This window comes from Hyla sarda, chromosome 1 (genome assembly GCF_029499605.1).
Source record: "Hyla sarda isolate aHylSar1 chromosome 1, aHylSar1.hap1, whole genome shotgun sequence".
Classification (NCBI taxonomy): domain Eukaryota; kingdom Metazoa; phylum Chordata; class Amphibia; order Anura; family Hylidae; genus Hyla; species Hyla sarda.
In genome coordinates this window covers 556,877,386-556,891,902 of record NC_079189.1, presented here as the reverse complement: position 1 = coordinate 556,891,902, position 14,517 = coordinate 556,877,386, and the positions used below count along the sequence as shown (strand labels likewise).

The 14,517-nt window shown below is 38.0% G+C and overlaps 1 protein-coding gene across 2 annotated transcripts in view; it reads right to left on the bottom strand.

Moving 5' to 3' along the window:
- The window catches only part of HCN1 (hyperpolarization activated cyclic nucleotide gated potassium channel 1), a 437,731-nt gene that overhangs the window by 15,862 nt on the left and 407,352 nt on the right, over positions 1-14,517 (bottom strand). For both annotated transcript variants that reach the window (XM_056542019.1, XM_056542027.1), the window contains exon 7: positions 10,396-10,560. In XM_056542019.1, the coding sequence (XP_056397994.1) occupies positions 10,396-10,560 (165 nt within the window). The remainder of the gene's footprint in view (positions 1-10,395; positions 10,561-14,517) is intronic.

Below are 14,517 nucleotides of genomic sequence, written 5' to 3'. Positions count from 1 at the left end.
TACAGAAGATTAGTATTCATGTCCATTATTAGTATTTAGGTCGCAGAAAAAAAATATATTAAAAAGAAGCACATCAAAAGTTGCAACATGAAGGTGAAGAGGTGGAGATTGCAAAGTAAAGGCGAAATACCACAGGACAAAATGGGAAAAAGCAGTGGTAGTTCGGTGGTGAAAATTCTCACGTATTTTCACCAACTTTCAGCAAAACGATATCTAGCCACACACAAGATCATGCTGTTGCACTGTATTCAGTTCACATAAAACCTCGGACTACCTACTATGCATTCAAGCTGTCGGAGAAATCTCACTTAGTTTCTAAGAAGAACAGTACAACTAGTAAGAAGCATAGTACTAACAGGAGAGTAAAGACAGCATTTATGTAAGAAAGCGTTAACAAATGAAACTAATGCTTTTTGGCTATTGTTTGAGGAAGGCAAAAACAAACCTGAATTTCTTTTCCAGGTCCTCTTTGAAGCCTGAATGTAAATTGCAATAAAAATAAAACATTATAAATAGAAAATTTTATATATATATATTTTTTTTTATTGAGTATAGAATTTAGTTTTTTTTTTTCACCATTTATAGTTAGAAACTTTGCGATGAATGCGGATAAAGTTTTGGGGAAAGAAAGGATAAATGTGACAAGATGGGAAAAACATTGTTCCTAATTTAAATTTATTTACAAAAAATAAATGAATAAATTAAATAAATAAATAAATAAAACATATTTTGTTCTACGTTTGATATTATGGTGGTATATCATTTTTGAATGAAAAAAATTGTTTTTCCATGATGGTGTTTTAAGTTATATATCAGTATCAAATAAATTAAAAAAACAAATAATCTAATTAAAAAAATTAAAAAGTCTGGCTTCAGCAATTCCCACTTACATTTTAAGGGCTACAGGTGACTGGTTCTGTGTTGGTAAGTTATCCACTTAATTTATTTTATATACACATTACAACGGAAAGACAAAATGTATGACAGCTGTAAGAATGTATATGAAAGTATGAGAAACAGAATAGGTACAAGTTGTTTTGAATGTAACCAAAAGTATGAAAAACAGAAACATCTAATACAGTGACAAGTTTTTCAATCCGAGGTTACTTTTTTTTAGTGTTTTGTTCACCATACAACGAATAAAAGAAATGATAAAATGAATTCATAATTTATTTTTCTTCTATTGCCTTTACTATAAAACTCTTTTTGGAGAAAAGCACAAAAATATATACCATAAAAATTCAAAAAAATTACTTTACTATCCCCTAACCCAAAAACAGACCACAACATAGTACCCATAGTATTTGTGATGTTGTGCCGGTCTTAATGTAATGTCTTATTATAGAGGCATTTTCCAATAAAGGATTCCTTCTAAGGGGAATATTGACTTTTAAGGCTTTACATGGAGTACTATATGGCAGCTCATTGAGTACGTATGGTTCTCCAATGAAAAGATGTAAGGAATTTGTGTCTGATGACGTCACAATTAAATGTTTTGAGTAAATAGAGTGCATATACCCTTGAAGTTTCTGACTTTACAACCATCTTAGAAATGTCTAAGAAGTTAGGCATGAACGATAATTAAAGGGGTATTCTAGCTGCAATTATTTATGACTTAGCTACTGAATAAGTGATAACAACCAGAGTCTGTTCTTGTGGCTCGGGGCACAAGGGATTAACCTGGAAATTGGTTAAAGTCCTAGTGGTCCAACCTTCATGAGGTTATTATTTATCACCTATCCAGTTGAAAGATGATACATTCTTCTGGGTGGAAAGTCATTTCAAGTGGTACAAAGTTTTTATTGATCAAAACTATCAGTGTTAAAGGGCTATTAAAAGAGCTCAGGGTGGGATGATGAAAAATAAAAATCTGTACTCACCTGCCACCGGTCCTCCACTGGTGCCATTCCAACACTGTTGGTTCCTGCTGCTGAGCTGTTCCTGGTCTCCTCTTGACACATAGGGATTACCTGCTCAGCCAACCATTGGCTGAAGAGGATCACTATTATAGCCAGTGATTGGCTGAGCAGGTATTGCTAATGTGTCAACAGGAGACCAGGAAGCACTTGACAGAGGGCACCTGCAGCATCGAGACAGCATCAGTTGCGGATTGGTGCAGGTGAGTAAAATTTTTTTTAAATGATCTCATTCTGATCTCTTATAAAAAGAGTAGGATTAAGGCTCCAGAATACCCCTTTATGGAGCTGAGAAGCAAATTACATGTTAAAAAGATAGAATCAAAAGTAGTGCAGCTCACAACTACAGAAATCGATGTTAAATAAAAATAATACAAATACCCAATGTGTATAATAGCTAATATGAAAGAAGAAGAAAAAAAATCATCAGTACCAAAAAAATTCCTAAATCACTTAAAATAGAGATTTATTCCCAAAATTGGTATAATATAATCAGTAAATGTTTTTGACCAACATGGTAGATGATAACAAAAACATGTACCCATTATATTATACCTATTTCGACATCGTTGGCTGAAATTACATTTTAAATTAGCAGTTAAAATTTCCAAAACTCTCTTATAGCTAAACAAATATAATGCAAAAAATTAACTTTGACACATCATTTTATAGTCTTAAAATATACCTAAAAAATATAATAAATAAAATACTCCACTACAGATAGCACTTGTTACAGAAACTGTATCACAAGGCAACAGATTCTTCCCATAATCCAATCATACCGTTTTAGTAATACTGTTTTTTGTCTGCTCAGGAGAAAAGAAATCAGTATGTTAACCCATGTTGCCCTGTCAGTGCCCTTGTCAACAGCGCTAAATTATACCTCTTGGAGAGCTGAAACCTATTTTCTTGGTGCTCCATAAATAAATGGCATTGTTGTCTTCCATCTCCGCTATCTAATTTGTCACCAGATAAAATCTGGATAAATAGATTATTTCTGCAGTTTAGAAAAATCCTTTTACAAATGTCAGAAATTGATGGCAAGGATTTCTATAAATATTTAATACTGTAAATAAATAAATAAATGAAAGGAAAATATCAGCTTGGAGGGGTACTCTGCTCGAAAAAAAAGGTTTTAAATTAACTGGTGCCAGAAAGTTAAACAGATTTGTAAATTACTTTTATTTAAAAATCTTCAAGTACTTATCACTTGCTGTATGCTCCACAGGAAGTACTTTTCTTTTTGAATTTCCTTTCTGTCTGACCACAGTGCTCTCTGCTGACACCTCTGTCCAGAGGAACTGTCCACAGTAGGAGCAAATCCCCATAGCAAACCTCTGCTACTCTGGACAGTTCCTGATATGGACAGAGGTGTCAGCAGAGAGCACTGTGGTCTGACAGAAAGAAAATTCAAAAAGAAAAGTACTTCCTGTGGAGCACACAGCAGCTGATAAGTACTGGAAGATTTTTAAATAGAAGTAATTTACAAATCTATTTCACTTTCTGGCAACAGTTGATTTAAAAGAAAATGTTTTCCAGCAGAGTACTTCTTTAAAGGTAAAATACAATGGGATTCAAAAAGAATGGGGCAAAATTATAGTCTGGGGATTCATAACCGAGAGAACATAACACAAATTTATTGCAATCTATCCACTATACACTACAAACGTTCAGAGTGATTTCCATTTGTGACGCAGCAGATGTCTAGGTGGTAGTCCAGTTCTGTCCAGACACAGCCAGCATATCCTCGGGTACGGGCTGTTTCAGTAATGCATGGTCTCAGGTTGGTCAGATCCTTGGCTGGGGAGAGAGCAGATTCACCAACGTTCCGGTAGAGTTTCATTCAGGAATTGGCAAACATCCACATGGAAATTTGACAAACATTTCCAGATAGGAGCAGCCAGTGACAAAATCCTAGCCAAAAAATAAGGTATACTTTGTTCCTGCTTATTTGACAGAACATGTTTACTACCCCATAAAGGCATGTATTTTTGAGCCCCAAATTTTAATGTTGTGGTGATAGACTTTCTCACTGAGGTGAAAGGTCGACTTATCATAGAACACAAGCCTGTTAGTGAATTTGCCTTCTTCCAATTGTCCCTACAAGTCAGTGCAAAAGTCCAAGCATTTTAGTTATTCATTTGGTTTCAACTCCTGAAGAAGATGCCATCTTTATGGCTTACAATGCAGATGTTTTCGTAAGATACACCATACTGTGATTTCTGGCACCTGTAGTTCCATACTAATCAGCCTGGTCGACTCCATGGGATTATGCTGGTACATGGCTCCAATCCTGTTCACTGTCTCTTCTGAAGTCTCCCAGGAGTGTAGAATTGCTTCACCCAACGAGAAATGCAGTTTCTATGAGGAGCCCATTTATTGTTAAAGTTTCTTTGTTGACACAACAGACCTCATTCTTGCCTATTCCAACATGTAAAAATATTTTCTTGCTTCAATGTCACCATCTTATGTCACACTATAGAAGCACATTTAGTTTTTGAAAATAATAGCTGTACTGTGATTGGTTGCTAAGGGCTGTATGTTGTCCTTGTCCTAGTTTTCAGTCACCAACCATTTACCACTGATGTTACTTTAACTATAGGACATTATTTTTGCACTATCCTTTTTGAATCCCCTTGTATTGGAGTGTTCAGTCACACTATATAATGTAATTATGGGTCATGTTCTTTGAACTTTTGATTTAAAAGTGATAATATACAAGATTAGTGAATAAAGTCCTATATTTCATGCATTTTCTTTTATGAGAGATATTGGGAGATTTATCAAAACCTGTTTAGAGGAAGGGTGGTGCAGTTGCCCATAGCAACCAATCAGAACACTACCTTAATTTTTCATAAGCCTTTTTAAAGATGAAAGAAGAAATCTGATTGGTTGATAAGGTCAATTGCACGACTGTTCCTCTACACAGGTTTTGATCAATCTCCCCCACTGTTATTAGCCCCAAAGAAGACCAAATTGCGAGAGCTGCACCATTCTATGGTCACAATTGTATGCTGCTATAGAGTATTTTAGATTAAATAAGTTCTTAGAAGGGATTGGAGAAACTTTCTAACAGCAGGGTAAAGAGCAGTACTCAATGCCAAGCAGGGGCGATGAAAGCAAATGAAATGTCAGGTTGCATAAAAATGTTTGACAGGTTTACGTCTGGATAAAGCTTACTATTAATAAAACAGATAAACAAATATAAAAACATATACCAAATGCAGACAACACCTAAAAACATATTTTGTCCCTTAGAAATATTTCAGAATACAACAGTATATATTTGTCTTATTTACTGTGTATCTGATGTATGACCTTTTTGTGATGTCAACCTTACTTTGAGCACTATTAAAGGGGTGCAGATGTTCTACCACATTTCTTTTGTTTTGGAAATTGAAGAGGGTCAACGCAAATCCCACCATCTCAATGTCTGTGTACCATGTCAATAGTTAGAAAGCCATTTTCCATAAGAATTATGTTTAAGACTAGGACATCTGTGAAGTGCTCCATTATCTTTGGGAACAGATCTAGGCTGATCTACCATCATAAATGTGATTGTTGGTGGTCAGAACTCCAGGAACCCCCACAGACAGTGAGAATGAAGGGTTGCATTTTCTGTGTAGAGATATGTCTCTTCACTGTTTTTCCCTCCCCAAGTGCTCTCAGTCAGCCAGTCATGCGGGCTACTGTAGCATAGCCACATCATTCACTTTGAAATATTAGGCTGCAGTTCCCTGTATACCCAGGAAGCCGGGGTTAGAAGGGTGGATGGTTAAAGGTGTATACATTGTATACTCCTCAACTTCACAGAATTGGGGGGGGGGGGGGGGGTAGAGGTTAAACCTTTAAAGAGTAATACAACTTTTATTATAGTGTTCCTTGTGTATTTAGCAGTCACTTTCCCACTCACTTGCTTTTACAATTATCAACATAAATATGTTTAAAATGTAATAGAAAAGACGGCCACTAGGTGGCTCTGGTCTGCTCCCTGCCACAATTAATACAGTGAGTTTGGTCTCCTCCCAGCCTGGCAGTGTTTCTCTGCACTGAGCTTGATTCACAGCTGCACATAGCCTCACTGAAAGCTGCACAGAGATTGAGATCTTCTATTCATCACAGCACTGCAACCATGTGAGGGTGGAAATGGTCCCCCAGCAGGCTTCAGTGATGTCATGCCTGCTGGGAAACGGCCACTTTCTCCTGCTGGATGTGAGCAAGAATAAAGGTATGATACACAGCTTTTTAAAGCTCTGAAATTTTTAAGGGTGGGAAGGGTGTTAGGAGTAGTTAGGGATCATAGTCTGAGTTAGTTTAGAAAAGTTTTTTTGGTGACAGGTATTTTTTAACAATTGTAAAGAGATAGCATATACTTGTGATTTGCCATAACTTTATAAGTTGAAAAAAACACCCAAGTTACTGTGTGTACCAATTATACATTTGAATAAATTCCTCTCTTGTTCATTCTAACAAAAGGATGCAACAGGATGCCATGTGTCTGTTATTTTAACGGACTATTTAAAAAATAAAATAAAAATAAAGGACAAGTGGCATCCTTTTGCATCCTTTTGTATCCTTTCACATCTTTTTGCATCCTTTATTGTTGGCTTGTGTTTTTTTTTCCATCTGACTATTTCCTGGTTGTTCACACCTCTTCTGAGCATGCTCAGAAATAAAAACGGATCAAAAATGAGTTGACATTAAAGGCTCTTCCATTTCCCATTGACTTCAATGTTAAATTTATGATATTGGTTTCTCTGCCTGTTTTTTGATGGGGAAAAAACCACTGCATGCACCATCTTTTTTCCTGTAAAATAAAAAATGTAATAGAAACCAAACAGATGCAAAAGGATGACAAAGGATTGTAAAAAAAAATCCCATTGACATCAATGGGATTCATCTACAACCGTTTGCAAAAGGCTGGAACAGATTTAATAACAGGCATGAAATAACGGGGACAGATGACTCTGTAAACAAGCCCTAAATTCACAGTTCAGCTTCTAATGGCTCTTCTAAAGGCTTTTATGAATTGAAGATTCTACTAGAAGAGTTTAGACTTATCAATGTGTACAAACGGGGGGAGATTTATCAAGAGGAAAAGTTGATGAGTTGCCCATAGCAACCAACCAGATCACTTCTTTTATTTTTCAGAGGCCTTTTCAAAAATGAAAGAAGCGATCTGATTGGTTGCTATGGGCAACTGGGCAACTTTTCTCCTGGACAGGTTTTGAAAAACTTCTCCCCCCTGTGATGGTGTCAATAAATACTGGCACTGAACTTTACATAAGAACTAATAATCTGACAGATGTTTAGAGATACAAGAAGACAAATTAGATGTACATTCAAAGTTGCTTTCAAGACTCGATCCAAGATAAGGCTATGTTCACATTTTGTCCAAGGAATACATTCAGGGTATGCATTGACAGAACAGTATGCCAGCACATACCCCAGTGTGCCAGGGCTGTGTTCATTCAATTGAACGGACCAAACATAGTCTTCTAGTGACTATGTCCAGTTCATTACTGAATGTATCATTTTGCCGGATTCCAAACCTCAGGCAACTGCACTTTTAAGCCCCAGAAAACTTGAGTATATGTTCAGAAATGAACCAAACCTGGTCACTAGAAGATTTTGGTTCATTCAACAGCAGATCAAACGTGATATTGCCTTTGTGTGTTAAGTTGGGGTATGGTGTGGATATTTAGAAAAGTGCACCCTTCAGAGTGTATTGCATTGGAGTGATGAGTGCCGCTGGATTTCTTTTCTTTATTATTGCATTTTGGATGTTGTTGGTTTACCTAACTGAGCACCACCAGTCTCCCGAACTCTGACTGTGAATTGCAGTGGAGTCGCTCTGCGATGGGCAGAGCTAGCACGGAGTTCTGGGTCCAAATTCTGCTTGCTATCATTTATCATCTAGTGTACCAGAAGTAAACACCCAAGAAACAAAAAGAATATCACATGACTGGGAGCAGATACCAAAGCCAAGTCAAAATCATGATACCCTAGACATAAATTACAAAGACCAGAAGACACTTTTGGCCAGGACAGAACTTAAAGGGCTACTTCACTGCCCCAGCGTTCAGAATATTTTGTTCTGAATGCTGGGTGCAAGCTGCGGGGGGTCATGACGTCATGCCATGCTCCCTCAATGCAAGTCTACAGGTCGTCATGACCCCCACAGCCATCACCCAGCATTCGGAAAAAAATGTTCCTAATGCTGAGGCAGTGAAGTACACCTTTAAAGCTAAAAGTACAATGCAAAATTGAAAACATTTCAGAAACATTTTTCTATTGTATGACAAAATATAACTTTTTACAAAATTCTTGGTTTGTATAGATGTTATTAAGCACTTGTGCCATATGTTTTGCATGCAGAAGTATTGGAGGAAAAAAGCTGCGTTGGCGCTCTCAAGGAAGTAACCCAAGTCGTGGGTATTGATGCAAAATAATTTATTCTTACAGCATAAGAAGTCAAAGAAAATAATAAATATAAAGCAAGATGCGTTTCGGGAGTCACAGCTCCCTTTTTCAATTGCAGGTGGTTGCTGTAATACAGCAACCACCTGCAATTGAAAAAGGGAGCTGTGACTCCTGAATGCTGGGGCAGTGAAGTAGCCCTTTAAGTTCTGTCCTGGCCAAAAGTGCCTTCTGGTCTTTGTAATTTATGTCTAGGGTATCATGATTTTGACTTGACTTTGGTATCTGCTCCCAGTCATGTGAGAATAAATTATTTTGCATCAATACCCACGACTTGGGTTACTTCCTTGGGAGCGCCAACGCAGCTTTTTTTCTCCAATACTTCTGCATTACTCTACAGACTCTCCTCTGGGCTCCGTCCTCACGCTGCTGGCCTGCATACCAAGCTACCATCACCGGCAAGGAACACGCTACCCCCACCTGGGTACGCACCTATACCGGATAAAGACCTACACCGCACCTGGCGCTACCTCCGCTTTTTTCCTCCATATGTTTTGCATGTATGTTGGGGAAGTTCCATGTTAAACATGTCCATTGGCTTCCATGGCCAGCAGAGGCCATATGAGAGTCCAACTGGCCTCCTTTTGACTGCTATATATAGTATCCCTCAGAGGCACTGTCACAATCATAAATTATTGATATGTAGCAGATGATGGAAGATTAAGACACTCTATAAAGTATTTGCGTAATGTTATGAAATGTTACAAATTATGCATCTTTTACCCAGTATTTGGCGGCTATATTTCCTGCCACTACATGTCCCCACACAGGTCAGCTTACAATCCACCGGACAACCTTGTCATTTGGGTCTCTGCGGCAAGTCATCTTTTTCTCTGTAGAGAGACAGACCCAGAAGGTGTCTGCAGGAGATGTAAGGGCCAGCAACATTCATGCTCACAGACATGCCCCCTGCTATGGAGAGGAATTCAGGAGACCTGAGCAGCACAATGATGCTGTTATCTGGTCATACTTGAGTCAACACAGATGAAAGTGACAGGAACATTATCTTAGTCACAATGTGAGTAACATCTTTGTTTTGCTTTTGTTTTTTAAATTTTACTTGGTGACAGATTTGCTTTAAGGATGGAAAAGCATAGTAGACTAAGTCATTCCTTCCAACAGGTTCCTATAAAATAAATAGATTCAACAAATGGGCATCATATGCCATTGTATGGGATTCATAAGAGGTGCACTATACCTGGCAAATCCCCAGTGATGTCCTGTCCATTTATCTCACTGACCATTTTTGCCTCCTTCCTTGCCCTCACCTCATAGACCCTAATTTATTTACCTACAGAGCTCTATATGGCAGAGATGAGGATGAGAGAAGAGTATGATAGGCTGTGGCACTTGAGCAGCTCTGCGCCACCTGCTTGACACTTCGCTGAGAAATAAAAAGGATTTTTTTTTTTAAAGTTTGGCAACCACCATCAGCTTCAAGAAAGGTACAGTTTGCTCTTATACCCTGGCGGCTATCCAACATGGTCGGCAGGTCTTAGCAGCAAATACAGCTGACAGATGTCCTTAAAACTTTTTAGAGAGTGTATATTACTGGGCTTCTGGCACATGGACCACACTATTAGCCCTTTATGCAGGATGGGAGGGGCTTAAAAAGTTCAGTGTAAAAAAAAAATCCAATATAAAAGATTAATCAGATTTAATAGAAACATAAAATTGCTTGCAAAAAATATGGGTTACATTACATATATCTGACTTGTGAGATAGATCAGGATGATCGCCCTTCACTGATACAATAAACAAAAGACTGTGGCGGAGACGACCTTCTACTCTTTTTTTTTGTCAATCAATCTTTGTCGGGATAAGCAGCAATAAATTTTTGGAATATAGAAGAAAGCAATATCCAGCATGCACATGCATAAAAGCACCGACAATAATGATGAATGATGTGCTGGCCTTAAAAATTGCATCTCTCAACAGACTAAACACACTAAATATATCACTGTCTGGAACTGGGAGAAATATATGGAAAAAATAATACCTATCCTGTCTAGTCTGTCAATGGCAACCGTCTCGAAGGCTCTCCTCATCATGGGATATTCCTCTAGTACTTCATTGAAATTCTCCACTGATAGGGAATACAGCCGACAGTACGTCTCAGCTCTCACACTGGCTGTTCGACGACCCTTTGTTAAAAGGCAAATCTCTGCAAAAGAAATAAGCATTATAAATTAGTTTTTTTTTTTTTATTGTAATTTTTGTTTATATAAGAGACAACACTTCTACCTATATGACATTCTCCTTTATTTGCCTTAATACATACCTGTCATTTATTGAAAACTTTTGATCACATACTAACCCCCACCAAAAAACCTTTGAGATGACCCTAGGACATCACAGGCTCAAATGTATTCGGGTATCTATTATAAATTTTGCTCAGCTTCTTTCTGTGTCAGGAACTGTCCAGTGTACAAGCAAATCCCCATAACAAACCTCTCCTGCTCTGGACAGTTCCTGACATGGACAGAGGTGTCAGCAGAGAGCACTGTCAGACAGAAAAGAACAATACAACTTCCTCTGCAGCATACAGCAGCTGATAAGTTCTGGAAGGATTAGATTTTTTAATAGAAGAAATTTACAAATCTGTTTATTTGGCAACAGTTGATTTTTCCTCCGGAGTACCCCTTTAACTCTTAATGTTTTTTTTAGAAGATTGATGAAGATTCCCAAAAGTGTTTCCCAAGTGCGGTCCTCAAGTACCTCCAACAGGTCACATATTTAGTCTTTCATAGGTGATATAATTATGGTCATTCTGTCAGGCATCACTACAATATCACCTGTAAAATACAAAGGAAATCCTGAAAAACATGACCTGTTTACGTACCGTAAAGGGGTACTCCAGTGGAAAACATTTTTTTTAAATCAACCGGTGTCAGAAAGTTGAACAGATTTGTAAATGACTTCTATTAAAAAATCTTTACCCTTCCAATTTTTTCTAGCAGCTGTATACTACAGAGGAAATTATTTTCATTTTGAATTTCTTTTTTGTCTCTTTTTGTCCACAGTGCTCTCTGCTAACACCTTTGTCCGTCTTAGGAACTGTCCAGAGCAGCATAGGTTTGCAATGGGGATTTTCTCCTGCTCTGGACAGTTCCTGATACGGGCATCAGGTGTCAGCAGAGAGCACTGTGGACAAGACAAAAAAGAAATTCAAGAAGAAAATAATTTCCTCTGTAGCATAGAGCTGCTAAAAAGTACTGGAATTTCCACCTTTAAGGACTGTGCTTGGGAAACACTGGTCTAGATGCAAGAGATATTTTTTCCACTGTTATCCATTGTGACCAGCTGATGTGGATTCTAAACAGACCCCCCATTATCAATTAGTAAGTTATTAATTATTCATTAATATTCACGAGTTAAACTCTATCAAAACTATATACAAAAAGTTATCTATGTATAAGATTAAGCTGGTCTATTTGTCCCCTAACCTGATGGTAATTCCTACCTGTGGAACCTCTATAGAGCAGTGGTTTCCAAATTGTGGACTTCCAGATGTTGCAAAACTAAAACTCTCAGCATGTAGTTTTGCAACATCTGGAGGTCCTCAGTTGGGAAACCACTACTCCATAGAGGTGACACTAAAGCCAAATTGGATGGTCCTAGCAACTTAATGTTGCTGTTCCTTTAAATGGGCACTCTCATTAAAACTAATTTTATGGTAAATAAAACAGCTTTCTAAAGTACTTTTTTTAATGTTTCTATGTTTTATTTCTGCTTTAAAAATCTGCCCATCTCTTGCACAGACTTTGGACTGCTGCTGGCCTGGCAGAAGTCCAAAATAAGTCCAAAATCAGAAAATGCAGTCTGGAGTGCTTAGGGGGGTTGTGCAGCCTTAGCCAGTCATAGCTCATCTCACACTGAACTGCTCTTGGCTGTGTGTAGCAGAGTGAAGGAATAAGTTCTCCCCTGTATGGCTTCAGATGATGTCACAGCCTGCTGGGGAACGCCCCTTCCCAGTCTGTGAACCTGAACCTTAGGCTGAGCAGAAAATACAGAGCAATATCAAGGTAGAAAACTAAAAAAATAATGAAAAATAAAGGCAGGGGGAGGTTTATCATGATGGGGGCAGTGAACTGGGAGGATTATAACATTTAACAAGATCATGACAGGTACTCTTTAAACCAAATGTCTCTATTACCCAAATATACCTATTCATCTCGGATACTGGAAATTCTGAAAAGCTTTTTCGAGTTCTAAACATTTTATGCATTTTTATGACTGACAACCTTGTACATCGTCTTTGCTTTAATGGTGCTTGAGGACATTTCATTAACACTACAGAAAGATGTGGTATCATGCATTAAGCAGTAAAGGAAATTCTTCTGAAAAATTTAAAAATGTTACAATTATATAAATCATTTCTGAAGTCTATTGTCAAAGTTATTTGACATTTATACCACGCTTGTCGGAATGCTTTTAAGATCTTAAAGATCGTAGTGTCCAGCCCCTTTAAAGATCACACAATTTTTTTTTTACAGCAACATGAAATTTATTTTTAATATGGAATCACTTGCACTTTTATGTACACTATTCTAGGGTAATACAGAGGCTGGACAAAATAACTAGAACACCAGGCTGACCGTATGTCCTTGAGACAAAAATGGAACATTTCGACAGCCAAAAACGGGATGGAGTTATGTAATGTTCCATGTTTTATTTCTGTGAAAGTTATTGGACGCAAGGTTAGATGTAGATAGTTTGTGCAAAAATGTTAGATTCACGGTTAAGATACTGAAGTTAAGGGTTAAAATCAAGAAAACAAGAAATTCAAATAAATGAAAAAAAAACTTTCATCTCCTTTCAACTACCTCCTCTTTTACCAGTCTTTCCCCAACATTAAAGGGGTACTCTGGTGAAAAACATGTTTTTCCATATCAAATGGCTCTAAAAAGTTAAACAGATTTGTAAATTACTTCTATTAAAGAATTGATATCCTTCCAGTACTTATCAGCTGCTGAAGTTGAGTTGTTCTTTTCTGTCTGAGCACAGTTCTCTCTGCTGGCACCTCTGTCTGTGTCAGAAACTGTCCAGAGTAGGAGCAAATCCCCATAGCAAACCTCTCCTAAGATAGACAGAGGAGTGTGAAGAGAGCACTGCTGTCAGACAGAAAAGAACAACTCAACTTCAGCAGCTGACAAGTATTGGTAGGATTAAGATTTTTTTATAGAAGTAATTTACAAATCTGTTTAACTTTCTGGAGCCAGTTGATATAAAAAAAACAGTTTTTCACTGGAACACCCCTTTAACCCTTTTTAACTTACAAATGCCGCATATATAGTTGAAGGCCCCTATATTGCCCCTATACATAGTTTTAGACCCTTATACTGACCCCTTTGTGCCCCTACGTAGTTGTAGGCCCCTCTTATCTATGCCCCCAATCATAGTAGTAGGTAGGCAGCCCTCACAGACATATTGCCCCCAGCGGCTCAGCCATACTCTCTCTCTCTGCTTCAGTGCTTGACTGCTCCTCCAGTTGGGGGTCAGGACCATCTGCAATGGCTTATCCATAACAGAAGGTCCCCAGACTAGAGGAGTAGTGATGCACTGAAGCTGACACATGCAGTAAATTAGTTACTGTCCCAGTGCCTGCTAGGGGTCCATGCCTGGGTCCAAACTTGAGCACTCCTGACGTCCCATAACGTTCTCCTGTTATGCTTTTCGAGGAGTGAAGTCAGGGGCATCACATGTTCAAGTACTGGCAGCCACTGTACACTGACTTAAAGTGTACGTGGTGCCAACTGCCACTTTAAAATCAGGAAGCACAGGCAACTTTTAGAAGAGTAGCCAGTGGCTGGTATACCACAGCAAATGTAAAAATTGGACATTTTTTAATAAAAAGACAATACTGTCTAAAAAAAAGTGACTGCCCTGTTCAACACAGGACACATGGTCAAAGTATAGAACACCTCTATATTTACATAGTGAAGGTGAACTTTTCCCGACACACCTGTTATCACAGGTAATGCCCCTTTTCTCTTAGTCACCTATATTGCAGTTGATAATCACTCATAGATTGTAAGCCCTTGAGGAAAGGATCTCTGTCCCTCACAGAGATCTTCACCTAACATCTGCTATCTCTAAAATGCTGCTGAAGCTATGTGAA